General features: G+C 50.2%; 1 protein-coding gene across 1 annotated transcript in view; it reads left to right on the forward strand.

The window, feature by feature from the left end:
* The first annotated feature begins 563 nt into the window (after positions 1-563).
* The window catches only part of Acss1 (acyl-CoA synthetase short chain family member 1), a 47279-nt gene continuing 28264 nt past the window's right edge, over positions 564-19578 (forward strand). Inside the window, exons 1-2 of the mRNA XM_087911132.1 lie at positions 564-901; positions 9123-9219. Of these exons, the coding sequence (XP_087767258.1) occupies positions 589-901; positions 9123-9219 (410 nt within the window). The 5' untranslated portion in view covers positions 564-588. The remainder of the gene's footprint in view (positions 902-9122; positions 9220-19578) is intronic.

Below are 19578 nucleotides of genomic sequence, written 5' to 3' on the forward strand. Positions count from 1 at the left end.
CCTAGCACTTTCTTCCCGACTTGAAGGCCAACAGGCTTGTTCATCAGCCTTTTAGCCCTCCAGGGGTCAGTTATGTGTGAGTGGCGTGGTGGTACAGGCCCGCACCACTGGGAGAGAGGTTCGTTCTCAGGAGATCACCTAGGGAGGAAAGATTTGACTTCAGTCTCTGGAATGCTGAGCCACACTATCTGTGCTCTTCGCTCTCATTAGTCGCTTTTCCAAAAGCTCTGAGCGCTGCCGGCGTCCCAGGTCCGGAGCCTGGACAGACCAAGTACTAGCGGCTGCTGCAGCGAGCGGGGAAAGTTCTCTGGCTTGCACAAAGCAATCGCAGAAACCCAGGAACCTGAAGTCGAGAGCGAGGGCTGGCCTGACAGTGGGCGCACAGCAACCCCACCCCCACTCCCCACCCCCACACAGCGCGCACCCCTCTCCAGGCCGGAGAAGAGGTGGGGCCGGGGCAGGCTCAAGGAAACGCTTCCCTGAAGCCGGGGAGTAGTGGGTGGTGGCCGCGGGGGCGGAGCCGGGGCGGGGCGGTGGAGACTCTTAGGGGCGCCCAGGCTCCCGCACCCGCGTGGGGCGTCGGGCGAGATGGCGGCGCGCAGCTTGGGCAGCGGTGTGGGGCGACTGTTGCGTGGCCTGCACGGGCGCTCCGGACAATCTGGGTGGTTGCTGAACTTGTCCCGACCGACCGCCACCCGGCTCCTAGGCAGCGTTCCCCCGGCAGCGCAGCCAGGCTCGTACCCTGCATTGAGCGCTCAGGCGGCCCAGGAGCCAGCCGCTTTCTGGGGGCCTCTGGCCCGTGACACACTAGTTTGGGACACCCCCTACCACACTGTCTGGGACTGCGACTTTAGGACGGGCAAGATCGGCTGGTTCCTGGGAGGCCAGTTGAATGTATCTGGTGAGTGGGTTGCTGGGGACCAACTCAGTCCCGCCGAGACTTGGGAGGCCCCCTGTCAATAGCAGCTGTCCCTAGGCCGTGGTCCCTTTCTCCAGTATGCTTCACCACCCACTCTAATCCTTGTGCCACGTCACCGTGTTCTGCATCCCACCCGGTTAGAGACTGCAGCCTGCGGAGCACCAGCTACGCGCCCAAACTTGCAGTGCTGGCTCAAGCGGGAAAACTTCAGGATAGCCGGTTGGAGGTCAAAGTGGCCTACTCTAGCGCAGATTCTGGGGGCATTTTCCTCAGACTTTAACCTCGAAGATCTCCAGCGCGGTGGGCACACAGCTTATGATCCGAGATAGGCCTCGGTAGAGAGAACACATGCTCCAAGAGCCTAGACTTTTCTGCTCAGGAGCCCCCAGGTCAGCGAGATAAACGCACTGTGTAGGTTGTTACCATCAGCTACGGTGCTAGGGTGCTAGCTAACGTTAGCGGCTCCCCTGGGGACAAGCCCTGCAGTGTAAACAGTGCCCTGGTGGGTGCAGGAAGAAGAAAGCGCCAGCCGCTGGGAGGGAACTGCTTATCTCCTCCCTTAGGGGTGTGTGGGCAGGAAGTTCTGGGTCTCAGAACTGCACCCCAAAGACAAACGTTTTGTTTTTGCAAGTAACCCCAGCATTCTGGAGGCTGAGTCGCGAGGAGCAGAGCTAAGCTGACTGAAAGCCAGCTTGGGCCATGTAGCCTCCTCCTTGTTCTCCAAGGAGAGACACACCAGTCGCTAGGTGTCTGTTTTCCTGATGAACCTGGATTCCCTACTGCTAAGATTGGAGGCAGGAGCGTACACAGCTCACAGAGGCACCGTTGGTCCAAGAACTGAAGGAGGGGCTGGAGTGACAGGCTGAGCCTCCGGGGCACAGCAGGGGTTCAGGGACTTCTGCCTTCAACGGGGTGGGAGTGAGGGTTGGGTGGGTCAGAGATGCTTCATGTTCAAGGACCAAAGTTAGAGGTGGAATCTGGTGTCTGCCGGATTCACTTGAATTAAATTTGGTGCATCTCAATGTCTCCATTTGTAATTAGAGTAATACAATGTTCAAGCTTACTGGTAATCAGTAAGCCGTATCAATTCTGATTTACTATATTCAGGTTATAGGTAGTGGTTTTTTCTTTTTTTTTTCAAGCACAACACCTTAAAGAAACTTCGGACCAGTCATTTTTTTTCCCATGTTATATTTTACTTGCCAAGTTTAATCTAAATGAGTCTATTGCTAGATAAGCGTTGCCTTTAGACTTGAGTCAGCAACATCTTGAACTTGGGGGAAGAAGTTCTTGGGTCTGCAGAACTGATGGAATGTGCCTTTGGAGTGAGTAGAACAGCCTGCTGCAGGGGAGGGCAAAAAGCGTGCAGCTTCTTTGGGAACCTCCCAGGACTTAAGAGGCCAAGGTCACTGGGACACTGGGGCTTGCAGCTGATAAGGATTGCTATCGACCTTGTGGTGAGGCTTGGGTGTGGTCTTCAGGGGATTCTTTGGCCTCTGTCTTCCATCTTTAGAGCTGTGTGAGCCAGGGGCTGAGCTTCAGCAAGCTGAACTGCAGGAAGGCAGCTTCTCCACATGCCCAACTGTCTGTCTGTCTGTCAGCAGCATCTTTGTCCTTTACCAGTCTGCAAAGCCCAGAGGTCACAGTGTGAGAAGGGGACAGCCTGCAGCTGCCCTGGGAGCCACCTAGAAAGCTGTGAAGTGTTTGAACTGTTTGGGCCCGATCTGGTTGTCACATGTGATAGTGCTGACTTCTTCCAAAAAGTCTTGAGTGACACTATTATCCTTTCAGGGATCTCTGGACTAATGAATGCTTCTCAAAGCCTGGTCCTGGACCAGTAGCCTTTTTGGGGAACTTTTAGAAATGCAAATTCTGGGGCCCACTCTAGACCCTTAGGTTTAGAAACCGTGTGGCTGGGCATCTTCCAGCTGCAGGTGCTGGAAGTAGAGTTTGGGGGTTTCAGCTATGCCTTTCGTGCTACACTGGCGTCTCAGTTCTTACGTCGCTGGACTTCCCATGTTTCCTTATATGTGAACTAAAGAGAGGAGTGTGTTCTAGAACGCGGTTGTAGTTATCACTGCTTCATACTTTCAATTTAGCGCTGCTGCAGGATACAAGACCATCTATTACCCTCCGAGGTCCTAGGTCAGGACTCTGGACAGGGCCCACCGGGTCAACTCTCCTGATGGCTCAAGCTGGAGTCATCTGCCTGCCTGCTTCTCACTTCCTGAGTTGGTGCTATGCTTAGAACACGGTTCATCTCCTGAACTCTGCAGTAAAGTCCCTTTATCAGGTCTTATGAGGGAGGTAACTAGGATTAGGAGAGGTTATCAGGGCAGAGACATAAGGTGCAGATTGTGGTGTTTAAAAAGAGGGAGAGGTCAGAAGAATAACTGATGTCTCATGCTGTACGAAGCACTGGCTTAGAATCACCAGATGCAGGCCTTTGAACTGTGATATCGCAGCTTCAGAGAATGGACTCCTACAGATGTGATAGGTGAAACTTCAGGCTGGGTTCAACGGAATCTTGTTCCCCTAATCACACAAGGCTTTTCACAGTTTACTGGCTAGGTTCTGCATCCAGAGGGCTAAGAGAATCATGCAGAAGCTAAGGCTTCTTCTGAGCAGCCTTTTGAAGGCGGGGAGGGAACTTGTTTGCACTTGTTCCCTATCAGATGTGGTTCTCAGTATACCCAGCTGGGGCTCTTAGGATTAGACAAGATGAAGCCTGTAAACCTCTTGACACTGTCCTTAGCACATTGCAACCCTAGTCTCCCATTGCTGTTAATCAGTAATGAAACACTTGGTGGAAGCAGTGACCTTGAGTTTGTCCTTCAGCAATTCAGAAGGAATGCAGCTGAGTACTGTGATGGATCCCATGTGTTTGAGCCCCATAGCCTGGGGTGAGTGGGAAGCAGGAGGCTGGAGGATGTGCGGGTGCCTGAATGGCTCTCAAGGAGCCACAGACTGTGCCCACCCCAAGCTGTGACAGTGACCTGTGATGTTGGAAGCCCCTTGGCTTGGGGGATGGTACGGTCTCCAGGCCCTTCCTTGACTTGCCTCTAATGCTTTATCAAAAGTGTTTCACAGTAGGGTTTTTGGAAAGTCACACTGTAAAAGGGATCCTTTCTGGCCTTGATTATTGGCTCTGTTCGCTATAGGGCTCCACAGTTATTTTCGCTCTGTGTATGTACACCCAGGATGCCAGGAAACTGCAAATCCAAAACCAGAGGTCATGGTGTCTATTGTTGCTTTCACCATACACATCTTGGTTCTATTTTCTAAATCCCAGACCTTGAGTCTGACTTATTTCAATGTGTGCATTCTTACTATAGCAAGAGGATGCACACGAACTTTTTGGAGACAAGGTCTCACATGTAGATCAAGCTGGCCTGGAATTCGTGGAGATCCACCTGCCTTTGTCTCTGAAATACTGAGATAAAGGTATATTACCACCACGCCTGGCTTAAATAAACTATTTTTAACTAACCATCGAATACTGAGACTTCTTGAGTGCTCTTTTTTCTTCTTCTTCTATGCTGGGACTGGAACATAGGGTCTCAGGCAGGCTAGACTGGTGCTCTGCCACTGACTGCTACCCACAGCCCTCTTGATGCTTTAGGAACACCGGACAAACAGAAGTCACGTTGCTGATGCTCTTTCCTCGATGGCAGTGACTCAGACATCATGCCGATGCTGAGATGCTGCGATGGCAGACGAAGCTTGTCTAAGTTTTTTAAGGAACTCCAACTGAAAATGTAGCTCCAATCTCATGGAGGTGGAGCTTCTGGAAGGATCTGAATTCTTCTCACTTGTCAGAAGCATGACTTGCTTTAAATAGCCGTTGCTTCTGGAAAGTTGGCAAACACAACTTTCAGAACGAAAGTTCTCAAAATGTGCCAGGGAAGCTCGCTATTTAAAGAAAGCCATTGTGAATCCTCAGTGTGGCAACGAACTCCAGTTTCTTTTCATGACGATTGAAGCTTTGTGTTCTGGGGCCACTTAAATTTGAGCTGGGTATGAGGGAGATATATTTAAACAACCAATCAGAACTTATGGATTAGGGGTGTGGCTTAGTAGTTTAGTACTTATGTAGCACGCAGGAAACCCTGCATTCCATTCCTAGTCCTGTAGAGTTGGAGGGGGGAGTTTGAAAATTCCTACATTATTGTGTGTCATCTTTCTAAAGGCGGTAACAGCACTCCTGCAATTTTTGAGTTGTTAATAAAACTAAAATCTCTGATTCATTAACAAGTATTAACTGCTCATAGATTGTGTTAGGATCTAGCCTGGGCCATGTGCTACAGTGACTGAGACAGTCCATGACTGAGCAGGCACCCTGCTCTCAAGGACTATATTTCACTCTTGATGGTGCAAACTTGGAATGGTTGGTGTCCTGTTATATAGATGGAGACACAAAGGCCCAACCTCAGAAACGGTGGAAAATGCCCCTTGTCATAGCGCCTGAGCTGAAACAGATTACAGATCTCTGGTTGGAAGGTGGAACTGCAATGATGTGGTTTAACATTCTCAGTTGGACCACACTTAGTCTCCTAAGATGTAACAAATAATGAGAGCTGGCTTTTATAGATAAAGAAGGGCTGAGAAAAGCCCAACAGAGGTCAGAAAGCCGACTGGCTCTTTCAGCCACTTCCCTCGGAAGGCAGAGACGGGCAGATAGGATAATGTGAAAACAATGAGCAGCTCACCTAGGCTCTGTTGGCTTTCCTTTTGTGTGTAAGCATATAGGTGGGGGAACTTCATAACCAGACACCCTGAAAGTTTGGCTTCATTTTCTTGTGTCTCCCATCTTGATTTCGTCAATGGGCTAATAAGCAGTCATGTTTCAGCTTGGTGATGTGAACTTTCACATGAACAACTTCATTTTGATTTTTAGTCTGGGTTATGCTGGAGCTTACACCCAAACAGTGGTCTCCTGTAATTTTTATTTAATCCACTAAGCAAGTAAATCTGTATTGGGATGATGTACTCAAGATTTCCACAGGACTGGGGAAGAACTGTGGCCTTCAACCAGTCCCCATGAGAAAGGAACCTTATGGCCTTTGTGACCCAGATGGTGGGAGGAGGAGCGTTGGGTCCCAGAATGGGGACTCCTGGGCAGAAGAAGGAAGTGTTACATAGTGTGGGCCACTGAGTAGTGGGAGGACAGGGGCTCACTGTGTGCTGGGGACTTGGAAGGATCAAAGTAGGAGGTGGGGTTTGAGTTCTGTCTTTAGTTGTCTTTAGGCCCTGGCCAGTCTTCCTGTAAATACTTGAAGGTGGAATTTTCTTGTCTGACTGCCCAGTTCTTTGGATTGTTACTTTTTTTAAACATAGAGATTTGGTAAATCCTTCATGTCTTCCTTCACTCCTCCAGCTCCCTTCCCCATGAGGACCTTTCCCTCTTTCCCCACTTCTCTTCTCTCTCCTCCTCCTTCACCTTCCTCTCTGCTCCTTCTTTTCTCTCTCTGCCCCTTCCCTCCCTTCTTTCTTCTCCCTTGTAACTGAGGGAGCAGAGGGAATCGTAAATATGTACTAAAAACCATCACGAACGTGGCATTCTAGAACCACGGTTCTGTCAGGTCCATAATGTGGTGGCTCCAAGGAATGGGATTATTCTGTTGGTATGTTCCTTGGGAATACTGTGACTTCCTCAGACCCAATCTTAAGAGACACTTGGGGGCAACTAATTCTTAGGCTCACTTAGAGTCAGGGGTTTCTATACCACCCTGTGGATTAGAAAACTGAGACTTTGATATAAATGACAAGGACATTGTCCATAGTTGGTGAGTGGCTGGCCAGGGGCCAAACTTAAGGATTTTTTTTTTCCAGTCAGCTCCAGGCTGCCAGGCAGTAAGGCATGGCCAGGTGTCACACAGGGCTAGCAAGGGCCTTTGCTTATACCCCACCCCCAACCAGGAATAGAAAGAAATAGAATCCCCACTGATTCTGGAAGCCACATATGTAGTGGATATACATGTAAACACACAGGCAGCTGCCCCTGTGTGGTTCTAAGACAGGCTAGAGCAAGACTGTTTGCTTAAAATGCAAAGACTCTGCTAGGGCTGGTGTGCTTCCCGGGGCCTAGGCCCCTCCGTGGGACCAAGTTCTTTGGAGAGTCTGATGCTACTCAAGTGTGAGAAGCGTGGGGTTCATAGACTGGGACATGGGCAGCGAGAGAAACACAGGCTAAGAGCTGTAACGTGTGCAGGAGAGGGTGGCAATGTCAGCAGGGAAAACCAGTGCAGCGGGGAGCTCTTTGGACTCAGCTTGTCCAGCAGGGACAGGAATGTCTTTGAGGGTCTTGATAGCCAGTCATCTAACATCTTCTCTGTGGGAGGCCTCTGGGGGAACACTGGATTTGGGGATCTATTCTGAGCTGCCTAGATTTGTGCCATCCATCAGCCCCAGGAAGGGATGCAGGGGACCACCCAGCTATACCACCTGTGCCAGGCCTTCTTCATCCCCTTTCTCAACCTGCCTTCCTTCTTGGTATAAAACAGGTGGAATACCTTGCTGGGCTTTGCAATGCTGAGGGTCTCAATTCAGAGTCAGTCACTCTCCAGGGAGGAAGGATGCCCAGTACCCCGACTGTCCTGGGAGCAGGCACTGTTCTGTGGTATCAAAGCTCTTCCTTCGTCTTCATCACTGGGGTCTGGGCAGGTTCTCTAGGACACCAGGACCTCTGAAAGGCTGCTTCCTGTTGCATTTGACCATCCCACTCCTCAGGGTGACAAAGTCAGGGTGGCTTAGAGCAGAGGTTTCTTGGGGAGAAAATGGGCCCACATCTCCGGTGGCTTCTCAACACAGCTAGGAGGGTGAAGGGCTTCAATTTGTCCCTAGCTTTCTGGTGTCTAGAGCAGCACAGACTTCCTGCTCTTAACCAGTCCTGTCCTGATTTTCTCTCAGGACTTTCTGTAGCGTTGATTCTCAGGTGACCCTTTCCAACTTGTCAAGACCAGCTCCGAGTCACCTCTATGGCCAGGCGGCTGAGGACGTGGCCCTGTACCAAGGGGTAACCTCTTCGCTGGCTGCTTAGAAACCATAAACCCCTGAGTTTAGAATGAAAACTCTTGGTGTTTGGGCATCCGTGTACACACAGACACACACAGATACACACACACACACACACACACACACACACACACACACACACACACGCAGCTAGATTCAGCCTGGGGCACAGTCAGCTGCCATCTGAAGCTAACTTGCTAGTTTCTTCCCCAACAGCTTTGCACCTGTTCCCATCTGCCCACTGTTTCGCTGTTCTCCACAGTTCTAAGTTTCATCTGTCTGTGGAATCACACCTCTTCACATCCCCTCTCCCCTTTGCCACAGACTGGGCTCAGCTTGCTTCCATCTGCTGCCTAGAACAGTTCTTGACTGTCTGTCTGAGCCATTACAGGGAGACTGTGGAGGGACCCTGGAACTAGTCTGAGTCAAATCCAGATGTGACTGTGTGACCTTGGACAGGCTGCTCAATCTCTGCACATTTCACGTCGGTGACGAGAAATACTGGCAGTGGGTCCCCAAGAGTGCTGTCTACATCCAGGCACTGACTGGTGCTGCTGCTGCTGTTGCAAGTTGCTCTTAGCGTCTGTGAGTGGGTTTGTCTTGTCTGGGTAACTTCAGCCCCAGAGTTCTGTTGGAAAAAGTTATGTGACATCTGCCACAGTCCACCTCAGAAGATTGGAGGCCACTGGTGGGAATGTGGCTGGGGAGAAGGGGCCACTGTTTGAACCAGCCTGGATTAAGCTCACCTTTACAACCAAATAATCAGTGAACAGGATGTCAGCAGAACTGAGCCCACTAATCCTCAGGTTTACGGTAAATCAGCCCACTGACCTTGTGTTTTTCCAGTAAGTCACATGAACTGAGTTTGGGTAACAAAGGGGGAGGGGATCAGAACTTTCTTGCCAGGCGTGTTTAGGTTAGTACCTATCACGCAGAGTCTCTGCGTGATGATGCCACGTGCAGCCAGTATGGTGACCGTTGGAATGACGTGACGACCTCAGAGTCTGTGGGGAAGGTCACCTTGTAGACAGATCTTGATTGTGTCTGTTTTTTGCTGTTGTGGCAATCACCCTGTCTGGGGGGCGGGGGAGATCCCGCTCTGCGGAATAGTAAACCACAGCAGACCAAACCTCACTCCACCCTCTTCTAAAGCGTCCGGAATAACGTCTGTTAACTTTTCTTTGCATAGTCAACTGCCTGGATCAGCACGTGCGGAAGTCCCCTGAGACCGTAGCTTTGATTTGGGAGAGAGATGAGCCTGGGACTGAAGTGAGAATCACTTACAGGTACTGTGTGTCATCTGGGACTCTCAGCACTCAAGGGGGGTCCTGGACCTTTCTATAATTTGGTTTTGGGAAAGGTGCATGACCCCTGCTGCAGCCATTAACACAAAGGGTTCCCAGTTTGGAAGGACCCTGACTTGGTGTTTTCTTGGTGATATCTAATGTCTGAAGACTCCTGTAGCAATGTTAGGGACTGGGGAGGCATGGGCTCAATTCTGCTGCTGTGTCTGGCTCAGGACGTGAGATTGTCTAAGCACTGAAAGATGTTTCAGCTTTGGAGATGTTCTGTTATCTCAGGAAAAGAAGATGTGGGCAAGGCAGGCTGTGGCAGGACTCAGAGTACACAGAGCATCTGCCCAACAGAATCCCTGGGCTGAAGATACCCAGACGAGACCAGGCAAATTCATCCTTGGGAGCCTGGACGTGGGCGGAAGCCTTGGGCACTCACTATCAGTATCTCTTATCACTGAGGAGAAAAACACAGAGATTAAGTGACTTGCCCAAGGTCAGTCATGAGGTAGCAGACCTGGATTTGACTCAGTTTAGCTCCTGGATCCCTCCCACCATCCTGCCCTCTTTTGTTATCTTGTAATGGTCTAAACAGGAAGCAAAGAACTACTCTGTCAGCAATGCCAGCTACTGACCTTTCTCTATTTACGTTATGATGGGGGTGGTGGCCGGGGTGATAATTAGTACAAGTTTTCAAAGGTTGATATTGCTCCTTGGTTTTGTAAGTGGAGCCTATTCACTATCTGGGCACCGAGTACCAAGAATGTGATGAAGTATTAAGGTTTTTGATGAAGTAGGGATCATTCAGGGAAGTATGACCACTGACTGATGGCAATTTAGATGGGTCCTTGAATAACTGCCTATGGGAAGCTGCTGCCTCTGGGATGTCTTGCTCACAGATGCCTTGGCACAGGCAGGGAGGAGACTGCCTTTTCACTGATGTCTCATTAGCTGAAGATAGGTGTAACTCAATGAGAGCATGCTTGCCTAGCAGATATGAGACCTCAGGTTCTATCCCTAGCACTGAAAAAAATATCCTTTTGGCTAAAGACACAGTTTAATTGTTTGGTGATGTCTCTGGTCCACCATGTGCCTCAAGTCATGGGTTCTGTGTCTTATGATTATTCTCCTCCATTATTATTCTGAAGCTTATTTAGAAGCTTCAGGCTTCTAAATCCAGTCAGCCATCTAGCAAGAATTTGTTTCATGCCTTTAATCAGTTACTGCTGGCTAGAGTAGGCTGCAATAACAACCAAAGCATGGCAGACAACTTGGGCTGCAGAGTGAGGCTGTCTAGGTTGAGATTCAACCGATGCGTGGGAATGCCACGTCCTGGGGCAGGGAGGTGGGCTGGTAGAGGGGGACACAGGAGTGTTCATAGAAATAGTTTCAGGCCAGGGTTCTGAGCATCGCAGTTACTCGTGGACACTCAGGCGACCGAGGGGCAACCAGACACTCATTTTCCACTTGCTTCTGGAATTCTAGTTTTATTCCAGACCATATTCAACCCTGGCATAAGTGCTCAGGCTGCCTTTTGTAGAAAGCAAGGTGACTTAAAAAATTGGCATTTTAATTATTTTTAAATTGTGTATATGTGTGTGTGGGCATGTGCATGAGAATACAGGTCCCCATGGAGTCCAGAAGAGGACATTGGATCCCTTGCAGCCAGAGGTAGAGGTGGTTGGGGGCCACCTGATGTGATGTTAGGACCTGAACGCTTCTGCATGAACAGTACCCGCTCTTATGCACTGAGCCAACTCTCCAGTCCCAAAGTGACGGTTTCAATCACCTGTAGCCCCTGGTGGTGTTAACTCATGCCTTATCCACTTATCCCACCAGTCCTCAGGCATAGTGTAGCCTTCATAGCTACAGGGTTGTAGCAGACTTTGGCACTCTCTCCCTTGCTGGGCTGAGTTCGGGGCCTGTGTTGGCTTCTTTTTTCTGGTACCTGGCGTCAGTCCAGCCTCCTTGTGGCCCACTAACCAACAGCATTTTACTACCAGGAGCCTGGACTCTACCAGACTGGATGAAGAACTCCGGTACAGGGTGCTCGTTGGGAATGCTGCTTGTGTGAATTGGCTAGTTCAGCTGCTGCTTCGTGAGGATTTTGGGTCCACCCCATTTGCATATCCACATGCATCCTTCTATAAAAGGTCTAAGACAGCTGCTTGGGCACTGTCGTGTGTGGCAGGCCAGAGGCACTAACTAGATAGCTGGGGTCCTGCCCCGATGCTGTCTGAAGGACCGGTGTTTCCCTGCCTCCCCATCCCAGGTATTCTTAGAATGGTTGTTAGGCAGGCCAGGAAGAATGCCCTGTGACCAGATGCAGCAGTACTTGGCAGTCTGTGAGCTGCTGAAATTTGTGGTTGAAAGTTAAAGGTAAACCACATGGAATGCTCAGGATTGCAGCCAGCTCATTAAAGTCAAGAGAGACTTGAGGTTGATGGGAACGAAGCAGCTCCCAGCCAGCCAGACACATTACCAGGCACGAGTGAAGTGTTTGCTAAGCTGCCCCTCTATAAACATGCAGAGTTTGTTCACGGTGCTTTGGTTGGTCTCTGATGGCTTAGAACTAGAAGGCTGTGTCTGTCGTTAGGACAAAGTGCTACACACACTCTGTAATTGCAGCAAGTGTGTGCAGGCCGGCAGTTAGCGCTTTCCAGGGCCATTTTAGGCATTTGACTTGCTGCTGGTTGTCATGCTAGTAGACAGACAGACACACATGTACTTACCATATTCCCTCGGAAATAATGTGATTTCCTTCCAGATGTCCCTGTGGCATGGCACTCAAGGTGCTTCAGGGTAGTCACAAGCCCTGTAGACTCAAAGGTCAAGCTCCAGACTCTTAGACTTTGTGTGTGTGTGTGTGTGTGTGTGTGTGTGTGTGTGTGTATGTGTGTGTTATTCTGCTAGGGATCAAATTCAGGACATTGGTTGTGCCAGGTCAGGCAAGTGCCCTGCCACTGAGCTACACTCTACCCCTGACCATTTAAAGAAACGCCATGTGACTAGGGATGGTGGTGCACACCGTAACTGCAACACATAGGATAGAGAACTGGAAAATAGCAAGTGTGAGGCTGTTTTACCTGGAAAGCTGCGGAAAGCCCGTCTCAACACACACACACACACACACACCACCCTAAAAAATAATACACAAAGAAAACACAGGGTTACAGATGCAGCTAAGTGGTGGAGCAGTGGGCCCTGAATTTAATATCTGATACTGCAAAGAAAACAGGAGAGAACCCAGAGGGGTTGTAGTTGTTACAGGTAATGGTGATGGCAACATGTTTTTCTGGTTCCACAAATCTTCTAGGTGGCTTAGACGGCTGCTTACAAACAGAGCCTGGGAGTCTCGGGTGATCTGCAGAGAGAATCTCCCAGGCTGGCACCGGCGGTCTTTGTCATGTTTTTATCTTGGTCCTTTTGGTTCAAAATATCCTCCTGGCCGATGATCTGACAAAGCTGTGTGGTCTCCCAGGGCAGCACCTCCCTCTCTGTAAACTGGAGTGGTCAGGGCAGTGAAAATGACTTTACAGGGTTGGCCCACGGAAGCTGGCCTGAGCGTATGCTGGCCTGAGCGTATGCACAGTGCTGCAGAAATACCCAGGGTAGCTAGCAGTGATTACGCGCAACCGCTGGCCAGTGAGTATCCTTCAAAACACCACGACAGGATTTCTTTAAAGACTATGATTTGACTAGATAAGAATAATCATGCCAATTTTTATTATTTTCAACGTTTCATTATGAAAGACTTCAGACAGTGCAGCCATCTACTTGTCATGCAGATTTTGCAGCTGTTTCGTGGTGTGGTATCTCTACCCCTTGTCTGTTATCCATCCTCTTTCCTGACGCTTTTCAAAGTGAGTTGTGAACATCAGTACTGCATTAGCCACGTTTCCCCCGTCACTACCACCAAATATATGACAAAGAAACAAAGGAGGGGAGGAGGGGTTTAGCTTTGGGACACAATTTGAGGGCATACAGTCTCTTGCTGGTGAAGGAATAGCAGTGGGCTATTCCACTGTGGGGGCTGGAACTTGAGACAGTCACAGTGTGTGGACGTCAGGAGGCATGAGAGAGAGTTCAGGAAGGAAGTGGGGCCAGACTATAACCCTTAGGACCTGCTCCCGAGTGACCCACTTACCCCAGCAAGGTTCTGCCTTCTACTGTTTCTAAACAGCACCGGTTGCTGGGAAACAAGGGTCCAAACACACAAGTCTCCGAGGGGGATGCCATAGTCACTCGAGCCTGTCGGGTGCTCTCCTCCCAAGCTCTCCAACATGCATGTGATTAACCAGAGGAAAGCCAGGACACACTTATTTTTCTCTGATATGAAATTTACTGGCAATGAACCCCTTAGCTGGATTTTGACCAAGGAAAATGCCAAGGAAAATGCTGTGTAACCCAAACCTGTATTTTAAATTACTCCTCAGGGATTATCAGTTCTTCTATCTAGCTCCCCAAATACTGTTGATCAGGTTTTTTTTTTTTCTGACATAGTTTTTATTCCAACCCTATAGATAAGAGACAGATTCAGAGAGATATTGTTTGTTTATGGGCAAAAGCCTGGTGTGGGTGGGGAGCCACAGTTAGACCCTGCATCAGCAAGTTCAGTGCCATGAACCCGCATCAAGTGCTAAGGGCCATGTCAGCAGATGTTTCTGAGGCTTGTTGGATCCTGGGATGAAGCCCGCCAGAATGAGCCATGTCAGCATCTGGTCTGGGGTTGAGCTTGTCAAGGATGGACACTGATGTGTTGCCTTCTTCAGGCGCCCAGGGCCTCTCACCACTGGTTCTAATGAGTCCTCTCAACAAGTGTAATTCTGAGGAAGCTGGCTTGGTGAACTAGCAGCTCCTTTACCCAGGAGGTGGGATTCAACACTGAGTCACACCGCCATCCTGGGAACGCACAGGAGTCACCGCAGTGTGCCTTGTGTGGAGGTGAACTCACACGTGCACACACTCCCACCTTTTACACCAACCCCCACAGCACAACTACAGATCTGCTTTGTGCTTTGTGTGGGCCGTGTCACCATCCTGGGAGAAGACACACCCTGTGTGCCTTATTAGCCTTTGCCTATGGGACACACCTGTGCCCTTCAGGAATACGTATTCTGCACCCTGGCCTATAATAACCCACTTCACGTGGTCTTTTGTATGTGGCCATAAACTCAGAGCTGTGAGTAGTGAGACAGATGGAGCCAGTTCCCTGGCACATTCTGCCACAGGGCACCTTAGACCGGAGTTCGGCTTGGGTCCACCTCCCAGCAAGTTGGCTGTGTGACCACAGGGAAACAATAGGCTGAGTTCCCCTTACGTTTGTGAATAGCGGTTGAAAGACGTCACCAGGCAGAGTATGGATAATCTGGCCCTTCCTGAGGCAGGTGGCCAGATGGCATTTGAACAGTGCCCCTTCTCCCCCCCTGGGTGCCTCATATGACAACCCTGAACACCTCAGGTGGGCATTGCCGAGACTCAGGGTACTTGTGCAGAAGCCCCATGGGACTGTGCCGTGGTTTTCATGGTGCTGATGTCTGTGGGCCTTTGTAGCAGGTGGGACACACTCTTAGGAGGCAGCAGGGTCCAAACTTGCAATGGGGCCAATAGAATGCTGCTTGCCTGCCTCCAAAGCCTCAGTGAGCATCTAGGGGAGGGTGTCCTTCTGGCATGCGGGCCTGGGCGTTGGGCATTACTGCAGAGAGTCATAGGGAAGTGTGGAATGGTGTCTGGGCCGTTGGGGGACCTCCCCTTATCCAGGTGACAGAACTGACATATAGCACATACTGGAGTCAGAATGGAGATGGGGGAACCTTTATCGGGAGCCACCTCCCTAAGAACCTATTTTGTCTTGGACTAGAATGTTTTCCAATGTGACCAGAAGAGACTGGTCTCTTTGGGTTGAAATGATAGGAAACAGGAAGTCATTCCTTGGACATCAATCTGAGAGGTTTTGGTAGGGTTTGGGAAGGAAAGACAAACTGTGAAGGGGTCTGTACAGGTAATCTTATGCTAGGGTCTTCAGAGGGCCAGGTCCATGCTCTGCCTTTTCCCCAACTGTGTGTGACCCAAGGCACATCAGTCCCCTGACTCTCATTAGCAAAATGGAATCATGCTTCTGTCTGATGAAGTTGAGTGCTGAGTGTGCCACATGTGATGGTTGTGTGTGTGTGTGTGTGTGTGTGTGTGTGTGTGTGTGTGCGTGTATGTGTATGTATGCATGTATGTATCTACACTACGTGTGCATGAGTTCATGGAAGTCACGAAGTCATTGGATCCCATGTAACTGGAGTTAGAATTAGTTGTGAGCTGCTATGTGGGTTCTGGGAATGGGATCTTGTTCCTCTGCAAGAGCAGTATGCAATCCTAACCTCTGAGCCAACTCTTCAGTCTTGAATATACTGATTTCAAACTTTTCTTCAATGCCTTGGTTTCTTACGTTGAAGCTGGAAGATGTTTTGAATGTTATATGTGACTACTGCTGTATTTTGTTTGTCATTCTTTTGGACACGAAGGGTCTCAGAAGTTTATGTTTTAGATGGAAGGATCTTTGGACCGCTAAGAAAGTTTATTTATGTCTTAGGAAACCTCTTCGAGGGAGCCTTTTTGAGGTTTCTCTGGGGCAGGCCTGACCAAAGTTCAGTTTGAAGAGCACACAGAAGCAAAGAGCTCCCTTGCAGCTGGGTCTCCACGCTGCAAGCTCCCTTCTGCTAGGCAAGAGCAGGTGGCGGTGGCCCGCTTGCAGGAGATGGACAAGCCTCTGCTGGGGGAGAGAAGAGGGACTCAGTTCTCAAGGGGAGGGGCATGGCCTCTGCCCTTGCTTGAGAAGCCTGTGGTGGAGAGCTTCCTTGTTCCTGTTTTGTGTTTTTCTTCCCTTTTCTGCAGCCGCTATAGACGATAGCTTACGAGTTAACCGACTGGCAGCTTCTCTGTGTGCAGCTGTGGCTTCCTGTGACTCTGCCAGCGGGGTCCCTTTTAGGCCAGCAGAGGAGTGGATCAGACAGACCTCCTGCCTATCGGGAAATGTGAAAGTGTTCCCCCTCCTGCCCTGCATTCTCTGCTCCACCTCCAGGGACATTTTTTTCCATCCCCCTCACTCTTGTCCTCCTCTTATGTGGGGTACACAGCATGGCATGCCGTAGGGCACAGCTTTGAGAAGGTGTGAGGGCAGTTTGTGGGGGTTCTGCCACCTGGCCCTCTGGCCTCCAGAAGTCTCTTATCATCTCTTCTGTGTCCGGTCTCTAGCCTTGCTCTCCTCCGGTTGCTTGTAACCTATGATCTCTCTGCCCCCGCTGTGGGATGACCTCAGGTCACTATTCAAGGTTCCAGCCCGGACTCCCAGAGAGCTTCTGGGGGCTGGTTGGAGTGTCAGACAGCTGGAAAAGCCATTATTAGGTTTGTGCTCAGTTTGACCTCTGCAAGGCATAGAAAACTCCTCTGGTGTCCCTTCTTTCCTCAGGGCAGCTCTGCAGCCCAGGGACGTACTGCCTGTGTTGCTTAGTGTTGACTGTCAACGTGACAGGATCCAGAATTGCCTAGTAGATGTACCTCTGGGTTTGTCTGTAAGGAAGTTTGGAGATTAGGTTGATCAGAGTGGGAAGGCCCACCCTAACTACAGCAGACCTGTTGCCTAGGCTTGGGGGCCCAGACTGGGTCTAAAGAGAACAGGAGCTGAACACCACGCTTCTCTCTGCTTTCTGACTGCAGGCGCAGTACCCCGTTAGCTTCCTCTCCTCCTGCCTTGTGCCTTCCCTGCTAGGACCGTAATCTCTTGACCTGTCAGACAAAACCATCTCTTCCATCCTTGAGTTGCTTCTTGTCATGTATTCGACCACAGCAATGAGAAAAACAGTTAGCATACGGGCCACACCCCTTGGTCAGCATCCTGTGTGCACATAGTGTCCTGCTCACTGACTGTCTTTTCAGATTACCTGGGTCCTGGAGGAGAAGCAGGCACTGAGGGCAGTTGGTGCGAGCTGGGTTGATGGTATCAGAGGACTTGAGAGACTTCGGAAAAGGACAGAGAGCTAGCTGAAGAAGGAATGGGACATGGGAGAGGGCAAAGGTCAAAGGGAGTGACAGAGCGTTTTGTAAGTCAGGAAAAACAGAGCTCATTGTGTCCGGGCAGAAGTGGGCCTTGTCCATTGGCCTTCTCTTAGAACAGGGGCCTGTCTCTGCCTGACACTGCCTTGATTTGGTGAGGAGACAACATTTCTCATCAGCTAAGCCGGCTGAGCTTCCTGTGAGAAGCCTGGAGAAGAGATCTGGGTCTTTAGTTGGTGGGGTGGATGATTTTGTTGTTTTGTATAAGGTTGTTGGAGCCTTCCCCACTGGTGCAAGTGGAGATGCTTTTGTGGAGCTGCAAAGAAGCCTTGAGCCCACAGAAAGGGGTACCAGATCTGATAAAGTTCCCAGCATTGGGGGCTAGTGCCTCTCAGCAGGGATGAGCTGCTTACAAAAGTGACAGGGCTTCCCAAGGGAACCGTGTTAGTGTGCTTTCTGCCCTTGAACCTATGCCCTCAAGTGCAGTGGGTCCAAACTCTCGGCAGCTACAGAACTCATTGTTATCTGAAAGTCGGGGTGGGGTGGGAAGGCGTCCGCACGGCTGGAATGAAAAGAGGCATACAGTTACTCTTCCCTACATTCCCGGCATTAAATAGAGAGTATGACATGATTGACAGTTTCTTGGGAAGGGGAAGAAAAACCAACTTAAGTTAATCTTAAACACATTCCCAGGGAGGTCGGAGGGCACAGGCTGTTCTGAGGGGCTGCCTGCTGCACCAAGGCGAGTTTGCTTGAGTTCCCATGCCACTGATGCCATGCTCAGCTTTCAACACCTCGTTTAGGGAGTCCTGTCGGAGGTTTGAAGTCAGCCAGAGAGGCAAGACTTACGCCGTGAGCACCGGCACTCGCTACCCGATTGTTTTCCCAAGGAAGCTGGTTGTTGAACACTTGCCAACATGATGGGGTCCCAGGAGCTGTCTCTCCTTCTCACAGTAAAATGCTTTACCAAGCTGCTCCCAGAAGCAGGGAAAAGCACCCCAGTCTGTGGCTGCTGGGGTGGCATCCTGGTGACCATGTCTGCTGGAATGAACCTTTCCCAGAGGTCATTCTCTAAGTGTCAAACTGCAGTGCTCCGTGGACTTCACCGAAAAGCCTCGAAAGAGAGTGGCTCCCAGCTTGTGTCTAGTCTGGAACTCTCCACGGGGACTCAGCGTCTCTGTTTTGCCACATGGACCCGTGCAGAGTGAGTGCTGGAAATCCACCAGGTGGCACGGGAGCCATGCAAACCGGGAACAGGACCCGAGACACGTCCTGTGGCGATTTATGTATTGATTTGTTACCACAGGGAAAGTGAACATTTTCAGAAAGTTAATAGCGACACCCCTCTTCACATCTCACCAGGAAGAGGACTCCCCGCGTGGCTCTGGAGCAGTAAACATGTCTGTAGGCCAGGGTAGTGTTCTGCCAGGCCCAGCTGTGTTTGCTGGCTTCCATGCTGGGATTCTACCAGCTCATTGGGCCTCCGGCCAGTGAGAGCCTTCAGCATGCTCACTGCTTTGGCACTTGCCTGCTCTGGGTTGTGAGCTGCGCTTTGTGCCTGGAAGAGAGAGAACTTCCTTTCCGGAGACAAGAGGTAGGCCAAAGGGAAAGCAGGCGTTAATGAGCACAGAGTCCTTCTCAGGTCTGACTAGTTACTTTTATCCTGCAGGGGGATATTTTTGGCCGACAGACTGCTGACTTTGGTCAGGGCTGCTGTGGGATTTGACCTGGACATGGCTGGGGTAGCACCAGGGGCAGAAGGTGCTGAGTATGGTGTTTTACACCCCCCCAACACCTTTTCTCCATTCTGTAGATACAAAGAAAGGCTTCTTTTAACCTCCAAGTTAGTGGACTTTAATCTGTTCTTTTGCTACTTTCCCCCGTTTTCAAAAAGGTTTACTTTTAAATTATGTGTGTTATGGGTATCTCTGTGTATATATGTGCCCCTAGGTGGAGGTGACCCAAGAGTTAAGAGACTTTGAATCCCCTCTGGAGCTGGAGTCACAGGCTGTTGTGAGCTGTCTGGTGTAGGTAGTGGGACCTGAACTTGGGTTCTCTGCAGCGCAAGCAGTGTGTTCTTTTAATTGCTGAGCCATCTCTCCAGTCCCTTATTCCCCTTTTGAACAAGTCAGCCTCTGGTTCCCTCCCCTCCCCATCTCCTGTGCTGGGGCTGGAACCCAGAGCCTCTCACATGCTGAGCACAGGCTGTTTTTGGGCTGTCCTCTCAGCTGGTCCTCTTCACAACTAAAAAAGCAAACTAACTGAAGCGGGTGGTAATCACATTAACATGGCTGATGGGGAAATCACGGC

The sequence above is a fragment of the Myodes glareolus genome, chromosome 10, assembly GCF_982192425.1.
Source record: "Myodes glareolus chromosome 10, mMyoGla1.1, whole genome shotgun sequence".
Taxonomy (NCBI): Eukaryota; Metazoa; Chordata; class Mammalia; order Rodentia; family Cricetidae; genus Myodes; species Myodes glareolus.